Raw genomic sequence first — 15,349 nt, forward strand, 5'->3', positions numbered from 1 at the left:
GGTGACATTTACTCTAGATTGTTCTTTTATTGGACCTTTAGTTTTGTTTGGGCCTTTGGTTTTAGTTTGCTTTGTCTCTCCGTTTACACTTTTAGTTTCTTTAGTTTCGGTTTGCTTAGTTTTGGTTCTGGTACTTTATATTTGGTTGTTATGTTTTATTATTAATAATAAGCCCAATCTGAATATCTTTCAAAAAAAAAATCAAGTTTTATGTTTCTTTTCCGTAATAAATTATTAATATAAAATAAAAATAATTACAATTGTAATTACAATTACAATCATTTTATTGATAATTTATATATATTATCATGTAACTAAAATCTAGACCTATACTAAATTACACATATTAACTACCATTTAATTAGTGTATAAAAAATCACTTAATTATCTTTTTGATTAAATCTAAAATTTTGCATTTCTTAATGAAAAAAGATATTATTTTCATTGTTATTCATTATTATTTTGATATGCTTAATTATTCTTATTTGATGTTTGATACTTTTATTTGATTCTACTAATACCTACTTACATAACTGTAAATGCATTTTTAATATAATGATTTGTCTAACAATTAATATTTATTAATACTTTTATTTGATTTTAATAATACTTACTTGTACAATTAAAGTATCAAATAATATTACACTTTTTTGGTAAACTATTAAAATTGTCACTTTTGTTTACCTCAAGTTACATTTTAGTCACTTATGTTTGAACCACTTATGTTATCGTGTTGTAACATTTTAGTTACTGAGTTGTTAATTGTTGTTAACAGTGTAACAGTAAGCTGACATGGCGTGTTAAATCATTATTTCAAATAAAAATTTTAGGTTAAATTGTACAAATAGTCCCTATATTTTTTTTTATTTTGGGCAATTTAATTCTTTTCTTCTATGTTCTTTTAACTTCTTTTTTTCTTTATTTTCTATTCTCTTCTGCTTCTCCCTTTGTTTTCCTCCATTCTCCATTTCTTTTAACGTAGTTTTTCTATATTTTCTATTTGTTAAAACTAGTCTTTATACTTTTATTTTGGTGAACAATTTAATTTTTTCTTTTTATTTCTTTGTTTGTTAAAGCCGAATATCTTTGATTACATACTCTGTGTGTAAACCCAAAGATTATTTTCGGTCACTGCAAGATGAATAAAATCGATCCTATTGAATTAAGCAATACCAATTCTTCTTCTATATATAATAGAACACCAAGCTAAATTGTACCAAAGACATTGATTTGCTTACCAAATTGATGCCAAGAACTAAAAACTAAGCTAACCCTAATGAAATCAGAAGGGTTAACCAGATTCATGTGAATCTTCTTTGAAATATCAGCTCCAAGCAATTCTATAAAATCACTATAATAATCTATTTTTGGATCATTTGTATAGCTTCAACAATAACTGTAAAATATCAAAAACTCCAATTCACAATTGTCTATAATAAGCAAAAAAAATGATTAAGAAAAAAAAGAATTTTTATTTTGGGTTTCCATTAAAGGTAAGTACAAAATTGTCACTCTAAGCTGAAAACATATTAAAAACTAATCAAAAGGAAAACTAAACAGAAAGTAAAGAAAATACCTAATACCAAAATAAAAGTATAGGGACTAATTTTAACAAATGAAAAACAAAGAAAAATTATGTTAAAAGAAATGAAGAACGGAGGAAAATAGAGGGAGGGAGAAGCAGAAGAGAATTGAAAATAAACAAAAAAAAAGAGTTAAAAAACATAAAAGAAAAAATTAAATTGCTCAAAATGAAAAAATATAGAGACCAATTGTATAATTTAATCTAAATTTTTTGTTTAAAATGATGATTTAACGTGTCATGTCAACTTACTGTTATACTGTTAACGGCAATAAACGACTCAGTTACTAAAATATTACAACACGATAACGTAAGTGACTAAAACGTAGCATTTAAAACATAAGTGACTAAAATGAAACCTGAGACAAACAAAAGTAATTATTTTGATAGTTTACTCTATTTTTTTGGTTGAAAATAAAAAACAGATTTAATACATTATTAAAATACCACTAAAGCAAACAATATCATACTTACTAATTATATATTCTATTTTTACATGATATTAATTAATCTGTTTCTACTTTTTTCTGATGTTATTATTCTGGTTATTAAATTAAAAAGAAAACTCAATTTAAAAAAAATTATCATTCGCAGTGACAACTAATTAATTATTTTATTTAACAAGTTTAGAATTTTTAATTATTTTAATTTTATAAATTTTGTATTTTAATTTTATTACTTTTAAAACCTCAGTTCATTGTCTCAAATATCTTATTCACTTTTATTATAAATTAAAGGAATCATCATTTAATTAGTAATATATATTATTTGATACGTTAGTATTTGGTATATTGTTGTATACTCTCTTTCTTTTCTTTTTTTTTTATTTCGCAAGTAGATTTTTAATATAGTTTAAATATAGTTTTGTTATGTGTCTTTTTTTTAAATATAGTTTTATATATTTTACTATATCCTTATATTACACTTATTACCCTTTAATCCTACTTATGGAGTCTAAAACTCGATCGACAGCATATCAAATAATTACCTTTCCTTGATATTATAAAAATTATTATTTAATAAATTTAAAAATTGCGTAAAAATAAATAAATAAGGTTTAAATATGTCAAAGATTTATGAATTCTTTGGAAATTTAAAATTTAGTCCCTATAATTTAATTTTGAGATATTAAGTCTAACTACTTTTTTTTGTTTAAAAATCTCGGTCCCTCCATCTAATTTTGTTGTTAAAGTTAATGGTGTCAAAGTAAAATAACTTTTTAACCCTTAATATTTACAATTTTTTTCAATTTAGTCATTACCCTTTAAAAGTAAATAAAAATTTTAAATTTATTTTTTAATATTTTAAATAAAAACATAAAAAGTATTTTTTAAATAAAAAAATTATGAAAAAAGTAAAAACTCTTTAAGATTTAAAAAACATATTTTTAAAAATATAAAAAAATTTAAAATTCAATATTATCTAAACTAGACTAGCCAGACAATTGGACCAAGAACCGATTAGGGTATCGGTTCAGCGAGAGGTAAAAAATAGGTTGACTCACAATTTGGTACGACCTAATTGAACTGAGCTAAAAAATTGGTTGAAGTGGTAGTTGAACCAATTTCGAACTAGTTTAACCAATTGATTCCTAGAATGATTGGTCTAACTGGTTTAAAGCAATTAAATTATTTTTAAAAAATAAAAATAAGATATTATAAATTATAAATTATAAATTATAAAAATCGGTTCAACTATTAGTTCAATTAATTTTTTAGCCCAATTTAACTAATCCTTACCAGTTTGCGATCTATCGATTTTTAAAAATTTTAACTTTGTTTTTATCAATTTGGTCTTATATCCTTGAAAAGTATTTAATTTTTTAAATATTATTTTTTGTTCTTATTTTAAACAAAAAATTATATTTTTGAAAATTATATATTTTTTAAACAAAATATCTTTCAAAATAAAAAATTAAAAAGTATTTTGAAAATACAAAAAAATTCTAAAATTGAATATCATCTAAACCAAACAGGACCAATTAAATAAAAAACCTGCAAGTGTATTGGCCCAATGAGAAGTAAAAAATTGATTAACTTGCGAACTGATATAGAGGGATTGAATTGAGATAAAAAATTCAGTTGAATTGACAATTGAACCGATTTTTGTTTTTTAAAATATTTTTTATTTTTTATTTTTAATTTTTTAATAATTTAGTTGATTTGAATCGGTCATTTTGAGAACCAATTGGTCAAACCAATTCAAAATTGGTTCAATCAATGTTTTAACTCGGTTCAACCAATCCATATCAGTTCTCAGGTCAACCGGTTTTTACCTCTTGTCGGACTGATGTCTCAATAGGTTCTCGATCCAATTGACCAATCTAGGCCAACTTAGATAATATTGAATATTGAAATTTGTTTATATTTTTTAAATTCTTTTTATTTATTTATTTTTAAATTTTTAAAAAGTTTTTTTCATTGTTTATTTATTATTGTTTTATGTTTTTATTTAAAATTTGAAAAAGAATTAACTTTTTTTAAAATTTATGTACTTTTAAAAGATAATGATCAAATTGAGATATTTTATATTTGAAACCACTAATTTTAACGGTAAAATTAGACGAAGAAATAAAAATTTTTAAATAAAAAAAATACAGAAACTCAATGTCTCATAATTAGAATACAAGAATTAAATTTTAAATTTCAAGACAAAAACCGTAAATATAACATTCACTCTCCTTTTATTTATTCAACGTTGTTCACTTTAAGTTCATACATACATGTAAAATAGATGGGTAGATAGTTAATATTTATTATATATTATAAATATATTTAAGAAAGTAAAAATAATACATATTTTCTATAAGTTGATTAAATTTATTGTTTTGATTATATATTTCATTAACCTATAACCCACCAACCAACTTAATCAAACTTAAAATTGAGTTGTGGTTGCTACATATATGTATACAATCACAATTTGCTCATTATTTTCCTTCCCAACAAATAACAATTTAAAGTATTAAAAAAAATGAGATAAGTAACCTCAAAATATTAAAATGAACAAATGCACGAAAATGAAATTTATTTTCAACAAGTAGTAGATGAATAATTATATTTGAATATCTGTCTGTCTTTATGATTCATTACTCAATGTAAGTAAGAAGGTGGCAATTGTTTGTTAGCATAAACTAAATGCATTCCTTGTTACTGTTCTCAACATCACTCACTGTTGTTTGCCCATTTTATTTCCTCTGCGGTTCCATAACCTATAGAAGATGAAATCAGTGCTGTTTCAACAGAATTATTTGGTTATGTTTGAATAATGCTTCAAGTTTTGAAGAACACTCAACTTGGCCACATCGTCCCACCTTCACTTGCAAGTTGAGCATCCTTCGAAACTTCAGTTGAGAAAGCTCTTTCCGGAAAAAAAAAAAAACTTACGAGTGCCACTTGTCACTCAGAGGGCAAATTAAAGAGGCAAGGAAAGTTGAGAGCTCTATTTCGTAATTATGATGGCATGCCATGCCATTGCCGACTGCAATGCAGTCTATTTATTCAATTGAAGAAGTGGAAGTATGGTTTGGCTGAATCTTTTCGATGTCCAAAAAGATTATATAAACTCAGCTTTTAAAGGGCAGTGCCCAATCCATAAGATGAAAGTAGCAAAATGAAGGACAACAAATTTCATGATTTTGAGTTAAGATGGAATGGAGTAACAGAGTATGTTGTGTGATATAACAAAATCTTTCTCCTGTTTCTAAACAAAATCCCAATGCATAATATAACAAATTAGCAACTTTCACAAAGCTACATGCCACATACACCAAAATATAGAGCTCATTATATAGAGTGCTGATAAAAAAAATGAAACCCTCAAATTGAGAGATATATATTAAAATGTGTGTTTGTGAGTGTACTTTTTTCAGCAATCCGTACAAATTGCATAGCTGCTCGTCAGATCACGTCTTCCCACATCCCACATCCCACATCCCATTCCCCATGTCATGTGATATGAAGGATTTTACGGTTCCAACAACTTCATTGGCACTTGACACCTGACTCAGATTCATACATGTATATGCTTCACTCACCACCCTGACTTCAAATTCAATTACTATGTTAGTATAGAAGAAAACATCATAATCCGTAACTTTAAACCATAACAGCACAGCACAGGTGGTAAACTCTAAATTCACACTCACTGTTGTTATTGTACTCAACATTTTCCACCTCCTACTCCTAGATATTTAATACTACGTCCTCATCATGCCATTTCTCATTTGATCTTGAATTAGTCCTCTGTTAATTGTAAAATAAATTTCGTAATATCAAAGCACATGAAATAATGTGTGTGGATGAAAGTGTCCCAACTTACCAAGGCAGCAGCATTAAGCTGAATTAGAACCCTGTCTTGCCTTAAACACTTGTTCCTCAGTGGTTACACCAATAATCTCATTTGCACGTTTCAGTCCAACACAATAATATCGTCCAATAGAATCCTGAATTCAAAAACATTCACACATCAATTTACCCACAAGAAATCTATTCATTAATTTGAACCCAACAAATGAATGTATTTAACAAATGTGAATATAATTAAAGTTTGTAGAGGTGGAATATAAGGACCCGAGAAACAATTTTCAACTTCTCTAGCTTGTCAACTGCATCATCCACATCAAAGTTACAGCTCTCCTCAAACTCCTCTTTTATTAGTTCCTCACACCTTAGATCCAAATCCTATATTGAATTATTAAAAGGTTATGGACTAAAAAAGGGGACCTGAATAAAAAACTTGTCAAATTGAGGAATATCTATAAAACGAGAAATGAAGAAAAACCAATTATGTGTACCTCCATGGTGGCTTTACCTTGCTCCATTAGTATAAAGAACGAGATGATTACCTCTTTCACCTGCGGACAAGGGTGTTGTTCAGAATAAAGGAAGTGGAACAAAAATGAAAATAAACAAAAAGTAAGCTCATTTGAAAGACTCAAAGTTCAACATCATATCTTATATGAACTACACAACAGAGAAATAGATACTATATTTTCTTTGCTTTCAGCAAGAAAATGTACTAAAATTTCTGACACAAGAAAGATAAAGGGAGAAAGGAACCCAAAAAAAATGCAACTTACTTCCTGTTGAATTACATCATCACACAAGTGAAGTAAAGTACCCCTTCCACTATCGAGTTGTTTGTCATACATGGACTGTGTTATTAAATTCTGATATGTAGCCATGTTTGCTTGAAACCTAAATGGCAATATGAAAATAATATCATCATTAATTGGTCAAACAATTGAAACACATAAAGCAAACGAGACACTGAGTAATTAAATATATCAGCCTAGAAAACCAACCAGAGGCATGTGGAACAACACATAATTAAGAAGACATCCCTTTACCGACTTATATTTCTGAATGGATCCATCAAGATCGAGTCCCACAATAATGGGGCTTCCACATGCATTAATATGGAGGAAAACATACGAGAAATAGTGCATTCAATCAATATGAATAAAGACACAGTAACCAATTACATGTATTAACGAAAGATGGAGGAAAACATACGAGAAATATATCTTGGCACAGTAACCAATCACAGCTGACAAAATGGCAAAAATGACCCAGAGATCAGCTTCAGGCATTTGAAGAGAACTAAACAAAGTAACCTGTGCATAAAGACACAGTAATAATGCATTCAATCAATATGAATACCAGGCGGAGAAGAAACAATGGTGGAAAGACAAGAACAGGTGACAGAGAAACATCATTGCTTAACTGACCAGCCCCACAACAGCAGAGGCAAGGAACGTGACCCAGTCCATAGGAGTTAATCCAGGACTTTTCTTTTCAGGCTGGTAAAAGGAAACAAAAAGAATATCATACGCATGATCACATGCTGTATAAAAGCTTTAAGCAAAGAGCTAAGAGAGACTTACAAGGACTATTTCCAGATCCGCCATTGGAATATTTTTGAAATGTTTTACATATATCCCTCGATCCATATTTGGTTTGGCACTTGCTTTCCTGGAAGTTCACCTCACTTCTTAGATTTCTATGAATTGCTCTTCACGATATTTATTAAACTAATTTAGAAAGACACTAGATCAAAGGGTAGTTTAGCCTTTTTTCCTAAAGAAAATAAAATTTCTGTCATGGTGCCCTTTTCCTTTCTTTTTTCTTTCTAAACAAAGATCATTCTCTCAAGACCAAGAGATTAAGAACCTAAGGTACTTTCAGAATACTCTTCCAGCAATCAATATGTTCAACCTCGAAATAAAATAGACCAACAATCTGGCTGTCTAATATATCCACATCAATTAAGTAAGAAAGACACCATTGACAATTTCTAATTAATCTCAGCTGGAAACTTGCATGCTAAGATGCAACATGCAGTACCTGTAAACAACAATTATCCTATCAAAAGTAGGCTCTTGGATCGTAGTCTTGCCCACCAAGTTATTGATGCTGCTTAATACAGAATAAGCAAGTTATTGAGCAACGACATCACCAGAAATTCAAGAGGAAAGAAATACACAAATATTAGTGCTAAAACTTAAACATAAAGATCAAGAAGTAGTTGCATGAAATTTGAAAATTTTCTGGACTAATTCGAAATATAATGATGATGGCAAGGAAAGCATATTTCAAGTTGCTTAGAAAGCTACCATACAATATATGGTATATATGTTCATGAATAAATACTGTCCTCCAAAATAAACTTCACAACCTTAGGTCCATATTTTCAAGACGGATCCGTTCAACATACAAATCTTCACTGTCCGTTTCAGGGTTAATTTCATCATCCTTCGCTGGCTCTTTCTTATTTCGTCCTCTTGATCTTCTGTTCAAAAGCTTTTCCAACCTGCAAGGATCATATATCTGGAACGCATTAAAAGGAAGAGAAAGAAAATTTACAAAAAGTCAAGTTTATAAGGAAGAGAAGATAGAATACTAAAAGCATCTCATGTTCAACTCTGTATTTTGCGCAGTAAATTAACTATTTAAGACTCTTAATAAGTGAAGACCGCAGATTGGCCAAACGTTAGCTCAACCCGCCAATCATAATAATTCCAAGATATTTCGAGTTGGCAAAAAGTTTGTTAAATTACATTCCGTAGGTTTAATTTCAAATTACCTCTAAGCAGCTGCATCTAAAAGTGCTTTAACCAATAATATACCATAACAACTCATAAAAGGTAATGATTTCCCTAAACATACTCACCGGGTTAGTCTTAAGAGAAAGGCCCAAAGACGTGCAATAATCATGTCTACCTTCTCCATGAAAAAGTAATCAGTTGTACGATCAATTCCTATCCCACGTCTGAAGATGATGTACTAAAGACAAAAAGAATTATGCTTTGCTTCAGAGAGAGATCAACTAATACATCTGAATCAAATATGTACAAACAAACATCTGCTAAGTTTCTTCGATGGTATGGTATTGAAATGGCTCTGAATTTGTAATAAATTTTATGAATATATTATATCTTTATAGTAATTGGATAGCATGTACAAAATAATTGTGAAAATCATCTTACACGGGTCTCAAGCATAATATTGTGCCATTAACCAAAGCAAGTCTCTGGACTCTGGTCCATCTAATCATACAAATACATAGCAAACACCACATGAAAAATACTAAGAGAAAAAACAAACTAGTGCAAACTAAAGGCACAATAAAGGAAATAAGTTCAAAATCAAAATCCTTTCAGTTTCATCATTATTGATTTTGTTGCATGTTGAACTCAAGAAAAGAGAACCTTCTACCTACTAGTGGCTATCTGAAACAAAATAAACAATGATGCACCTTCCATTCTAAATTGTAACCACAACCTTATCAGCAAAATCTGGGAGGTTTGGTTGGGGGTGCTCTGAAAAATATCTCTTCAAAAGTGTCTTGTCAATCTGCATTCAGTGAAAACAAAAGGTCAAGATAAATATAAAAAAAAAAATGAAACTTAATAGCACAGAACAAAACACACACTATATATTCAAATAAAGACTTAACAAACGGCCATGATAATATACAAAACACACTAAGTTGCAGATGACCTTAGATTCATCAACTGTTATGGGAAGATTAAGAAGATATTGCCCTGCATGTGCAACATCAATCTCCTCATCAGTAGCTATCTTAAAATTACTCTTCTCCATCACCTGTGACACCAAAGGGAATTTCAAATTGCAATGTAATGCGAAATTTGTAATAAAAAAGAGTAGCAGTTGTCGTATTCAAGTTTAGTCATGTTAGGGAAAACATCAGAGACACACTAAACATAAACGAAATTCAAGTCATCAGCTTGTTATTATACAGACTTAATATATATTTCAGTGACAGCATTGTGAATTCCTGTTCCAATTTGGGGTTTTGGAAGAAACAACAACAAGAAGAAGAAGGAGAAGAAGAACACCTGAAATAAATATGTCAAGAAATTCTGTTCAAGTACATCTACTTCTTCAGAAGATAAATTTTGCTGCTGCAATTTCCGAGCCCCATTTACAGGGTCAAAGAGGGAGTATAATTGCTGTGAACATGAATTGAAACTAAAATTAGAACAAAAGGAAAGAAACACGAACAAAAATGGTTGAAGGAATATGTTAGCAATACCATTAAATCTTCAAACTGGAGAAGATACCAAGATCGTATTGTGTACTCCACTCTCTTGCAGAACTTCAGAAACTCAGCCCGATCAGAACTATGTTCTGCAACACATGAAAACAGTAAAGACTCAAGTAAAGAGAGGAAGTGGAGAAATGGGAAGCATACCAATAAGGTTGGCCAAAGTCATGATGAGCTTGGGCTTGAGAATGGGAATGACGGCTTCACGCTCTAGTCGAATTACATCCTTGTTTTTGCTGCCCATTGCAGAGAAGTGTGAGTTTGGGATTCAAAGGCCAAACCGAAAGAAAGGATGAAGAAAATAGAAAGAAGTATATGACTTTCTGAGATTGAGATGAAGAAGGTTAAAGTATGCCGGAAGTCCCTCTGTTATATCGAAAAATGCAATTTAATCCCTATAGATTAAATTAGGCGGAGGGAAATATCCCCTCTTTAACCTTTGTTGGCTTTCGCTCTTGTTAATAGTTAATATCGCGAAAAAAGTTGAATCATTATTTAGAGATATATGACAAGCTTGATTTTTCGAGCGTACAATCCAGCTGAATTTTTATTGACAAAAAAAAAAAAAATCAGCTGAAATTTAGTTGAAATTTCTTTGACAAGAGGGAATTTACTTTTTAGGATAAAAGAGGGTCAGTGTAAAATATATTTATTATTTAGGTCAATTATATCATTAATGGTAAATTTTTATTATGATCACTTAAATTAAAACGTTTTAATTTAATTACAAAATTATTTAAAAGTTTTCAATTAAGTCTTGGGACTCTTAAAATCGTTGCATTTCTCTATTCACAACTAACCAATCAATCATTTTTAATATATTCTTCTAAGGTATATTTTTATACTTATTGATGAGTACTAATTCACCATCTCGTTTATCGAATCGTTGTTTAGAGTTCATTAGCGTAATTAAAAAATAAAAACTTAATTACCTAATGACTTACATAAAAACTTTTGAATAGTTTAATGACTTAAATGAAAACTTTCAAATATTTAAGTGATCAAATTGTAAATTTTTTAGTTAAATGATCAAACCGATAACTTATCCATATTTTAGTGATTAATGGTGTAATTTGCCTATTATTTATTTATGTATTATTTTATTTTATTTATTTTTTACATTTTTAAATATAAAGTAATGAAAATGTTAAGTATTAAAGTATTATAAAATTAAATATATTTTATTTCTTTTTTAAAAAAATATTTAATTTAAATTAAAATTAAGTATTTTAAATTTATATTTGATTCAATTATATATTACTCTTGAGATAAGTTTATTAAATTATATTTATGTAAAATTAATTAGTTATTGTTATTTAAAAGGTTTTAGTGGATTTTTTTATTAAAATATAAAAGTAAAAAATAAAGTAAGAAAGAAAAAAAAACGAATTTATCCCAAAATTATTAATATTAGATTAATAGACCTTGAGAATTTTAAGATTTCATATTTCAATCTCACTTTATATAAATCTTATATGAATTCTCAGTACATATTTATTCTGGTTTATGTGCTAACATATAAGTAATTATAATTTAATATAAACTTACATATATTATTTAAAAAATATTATTATTCAGATGCAGTTTTTGTAATTGCATTTATGACTGTTATAAACCTTAAAATTATATTGTATTAAACATATGATTATATAAATATCAAAGACTCCTACTATACGTGGGCCGATAACTGGCAAGGCCAAGACGCTGTATTGGAAAGGCTTAATAGAGCCTTCACTAATTCGTTATGCTTTACCTTTAACCTCTTAACGAATGGTCTTTTCAACGAAGGCCTTACTGTTTCGAAGCAATGTGGATTACCCACCTCTAGTGCCATGACATTGTTAGTAATGCTTGGAGCAATTGCATCAGGCCCAATCGTGAGTTGTTTAAGAGTACAATCGCTTAGGGTACAAAATTAAAAAAAGTCTAAAAAAATATTTTTAATTTTTAATGTGAGAAAAAATATTTTAAATTAAAATAAATTAATTAAATACTTACTGCTTTCAATTTTTTATTATAAATGCTTTATTTCTTAAGGTCCCAAAAAATTTTCAGTTTTTATTGTATTACATTTTATAATTTTTTTTAAATGGAGTTTAATTTATTGTTTCATCTAGAACCTCAAAAGTATCAAGAACGGGCTTACCTAGCATTGCAGGATCATCTTTCTCTTGATTTGTAAATTTAAAATCAATAGTTCATCTTTGCAAAGATAGAATAAAAAGATATTTGGTGATCCTAAAAAGTGTAAATTAGATATTGAATCTTCTTTGAATGAAATACAATTTAATTTAATGTTTGGAGAGATCAAAAAGCAAGAGACTGAGATCCAAGACCAACATAGTCTTGTGGAATAGTAGCATGAACACATCTATTGGTTTCAAAAATCCATTTTCATTTGGAGCATGTCGAGTGAGTGCAACACTAAAAAACAAGTACTAAAAGCAGGAGGGCTTGGAACATAAATTTTTGGGGATTCGTGATTCGCCTAATATTTGATTGATAATCCTTTGGATATTAAATGATGCTTCTTAGAGCATTTGAAAAGTATTCTTCGTAGAGAAGAGACTAATGATGTTGACTCCATCAAGCATGCCTACCTTATCCATTAGGCAAGGAATGAGCTTGACTTACCATTCTTGGAGAAAAAGTCAAAGTTGCCGCCTTTCAAATTGGTCCCCTTAGGGTCCCCGATATCAATGGTAAACCAGGCATATTCTAACAATGATTTTAGGATATCATAGAACTTCTAGCAACTTGATCCACTCTTATGTTTTTGGATTTTAGTTTCTTAATAAAAAAGCTTGATAAAACCATTTTTACCTTTATTCTTAAAGGTGAATCCCAAGTTATGCCCACAGACTAGAGACCCATTAACCTTTATAACGAGGCATACAAAATCACCTCGAAAGTCTTAGCGAGTAGGTTCTCTCTCAATTCCAAAATGCCTTTGTACATGGGAGACTTGCCTTCGTTAATATGATTCTTGGAGGTGAAGTTCACAACATTAGGAGAAAGAATAAAAGAAAGAGCTCCTTAGCTGCTTTGGAAATTGATGAGTAAATCTTTTGATGTTGTCGGATGGGTATTTCTCAAGGCGATACTTGAACTAATGGGTTTTGGCTACAAACGAATTTCCCTTATTCTTCAATGCGTTTCAACAGTGACTTAGGTTAATGGAAGCCTGTGGGGGCACCTTGCCATGATCTCAAATAAGGAGACCTTTTATTCTCGTATTTGTTTATACTATGCCAAAACATTCTTTCCCTGATGCTAATAAAAAATAGAGTCAGGCAATCTCTTAAGAGGAATCACAATTTACCGAGAACACCCTCTAATTAATCACTTTTTATTTATGATAATTGCTACATTTCTTTCAATGTTGATATTGATCAAAACAAACCAAATTTTTATCAAAACAAAATTTAAATTACTTGATACTGATATTAAAGCTAAAATGATACACACCAAGCAATACTACTGATAGTGCTACAATACCAACAATCATGATCTAAACTCAAAGCCAGTACAAACATGTTTTAACATAATAAATTTTCATTTCGTACATGATTGGGAAATACAAGCAATTATAATTTTTCATTTTTTATCTCAGTTGCAGGCTTAATCATCTGTCCCACTGCATTTGAGATCTCTTCAACAAACTCAACAATCACCCCATCAAATACTGCATGTACACAGCCTCCCACACATTGCTGCAAAATATTAATTAATGCACTAATTACACAAAAACAGCTGAAAATTAGAACATGATTTAGCTAGCCCATATTGCAGTGCAGGGAACTTACTTGAGCGTGCCATATGTGAGGAGAGAGAGATTAGAGTCTTTGATCTTTGGCAATGCTCATGAGTTTTTGAATACTCCTTTGATCTCTGAAACAATCCCTTGAAATCCTCCTTCCAAGCTCACATTTATGGCCTGCTTCAGCGAATTCCTCCTTGTATCGTTATAAATTTCAGTCCCACCGTTTGTTAAGAAGAAAACCTGTTGATTACCCAAACAAAAAACAAAAAACAATACGTACATCTCATACAATTTACACTATGTACCTGCAAGATGAGTTGAAGAACATGGATAAGATGGTGTTGCTGATAAACAACATTGTCATCAAATTTCAACTCGATGTTGGAACCTAAAGAAGGCTCAACTTTTTGGAAAGCTTCTTCAAGTGTACACAATGAATCATCGGTTTCAACATCCCATTTTCAAATTTTCCCATCATCTGTTTTCCTTAATAAGCATTTCCTTTCTTTCCCTTCTTCTCTTTGGGGTCCGTAGCTAAGAAATTCTGCTAAACATAACTCTGAAACTCTTTCTCTATCACATTTCCCTAGAATCACACCCACTTTATGTTTTTAAACTATCACTGTAAATAAAATAAGGTAAACTATAAAAATAGTAACTTTTGTTTGTCTCAGGTTACATTTTAGTCACTTATGTTTGAAATGTTACGTTTTAGTCATTTATGTTATTATTTTGTTACGAAGTGATCACTCTTCATTAAATTCTGTTATCTTCCTAACGGTAATCCTACGTGACAGTTCAACTAGATTTTAAGTTCATCCGGCTAATACATACTTCATCTGGCTAAATTATGCATTTGATTTACAATTATAATTACGTTCTTCAACCGGGAGAAGGATGACTATCATTTGTAATATACATCAATGAAACTTTTTACTATCGTACAGTTGTTATTAATACTCGAATTTATAACAAGCCATATGGAATGTTCAGTTCTTTTTTATTTTAATAACATATGAACGATGTCGACATTAATATTTAAGGTAAACTCGTGGATTATATAGTTAATGAAAGTTGGTAATATTGTAAAGTTATTTTTAATACTCGGTTTTATAACAAGCAAACACCAGGAACAAGAAAGTCCAAAATCCGCCCTCAACGTTTGCACATTTTTGCATGTAAGTCCTTATACAATTTACATTCGTAACCCGAAGGACGTATGAGTATATCTGTTAATACATACTTCATCCGGCTAAATTATGCATTTGATTTATTATTATAATTACGTTCTTCAATCGGGGGAAGGATGACTATCCTTTGTAATACACGCCAATGAAACTTTTTAATATCTACAGTTGTTATTAATACTCGGATTTATAACAAGCCATATGGAATGTTCAGTTCTGTTTTATTTTAATAACACATGAACGATG

At 29.5% G+C, this 15,349-nt stretch overlaps 1 protein-coding gene and 1 pseudogene across 6 annotated transcripts; both read right to left on the reverse strand.

Moving 5' to 3' along the window:
- Positions 1–5,235: 5,235 nt before the first annotated feature.
- On the reverse strand, positions 5,236–10,513 carry LOC107902149 (uncharacterized). 6 transcript variants are annotated; one of them, XR_001685589.2, is made up of 17 exons: positions 10,301–10,473; positions 10,142–10,236; positions 9,945–10,058; positions 9,586–9,690; positions 9,367–9,438; positions 8,756–8,868; positions 8,261–8,395; positions 7,930–7,998; positions 7,470–7,557; positions 7,314–7,385; positions 7,099–7,199; positions 6,663–6,780; positions 6,378–6,437; positions 6,154–6,264; positions 5,903–6,026; positions 5,730–5,826; positions 5,236–5,626 (listed from the first exon to the last, which is right to left on the reverse strand). XR_001685589.2 is itself a non-coding variant. In XM_016828372.2 (16 exons), the coding sequence occupies exons 1-15, from the start codon at positions 10,395–10,397 to the stop codon at positions 5,916–5,918; spliced, it is 1,461 nt and encodes a 486-aa protein (XP_016683861.2). In that variant the 5' UTR covers positions 10,398–10,513; the 3' UTR covers positions 5,236–5,622; positions 5,903–5,915. The 6 variants fall into 6 exon arrangements, 4 of the variants coding, with proteins under 4 accessions (XP_016683861.2, XP_016683867.2, XP_040933736.1 ...); XR_005901877.1 differs by having other exon boundaries at positions 7,930–8,001; XM_016828372.2 differs by lacking the exon at positions 5,730–5,826 and having other exon boundaries at positions 5,236–5,622; positions 10,301–10,513.
- Positions 10,514–13,619: 3,106 nt separating this feature from the next.
- Positions 13,620–14,824, reverse strand: LOC107960290 (glycerophosphodiester phosphodiesterase GDPD1, chloroplastic-like; annotated as a pseudogene).
- Between the last annotated feature and the right edge of the window lie 525 nt (positions 14,825–15,349).

This window comes from Gossypium hirsutum, chromosome A09 (genome assembly GCF_007990345.1).
Source record: "Gossypium hirsutum isolate 1008001.06 chromosome A09, Gossypium_hirsutum_v2.1, whole genome shotgun sequence".
Taxonomy (NCBI): Eukaryota; Viridiplantae; Streptophyta; class Magnoliopsida; order Malvales; family Malvaceae; genus Gossypium; species Gossypium hirsutum.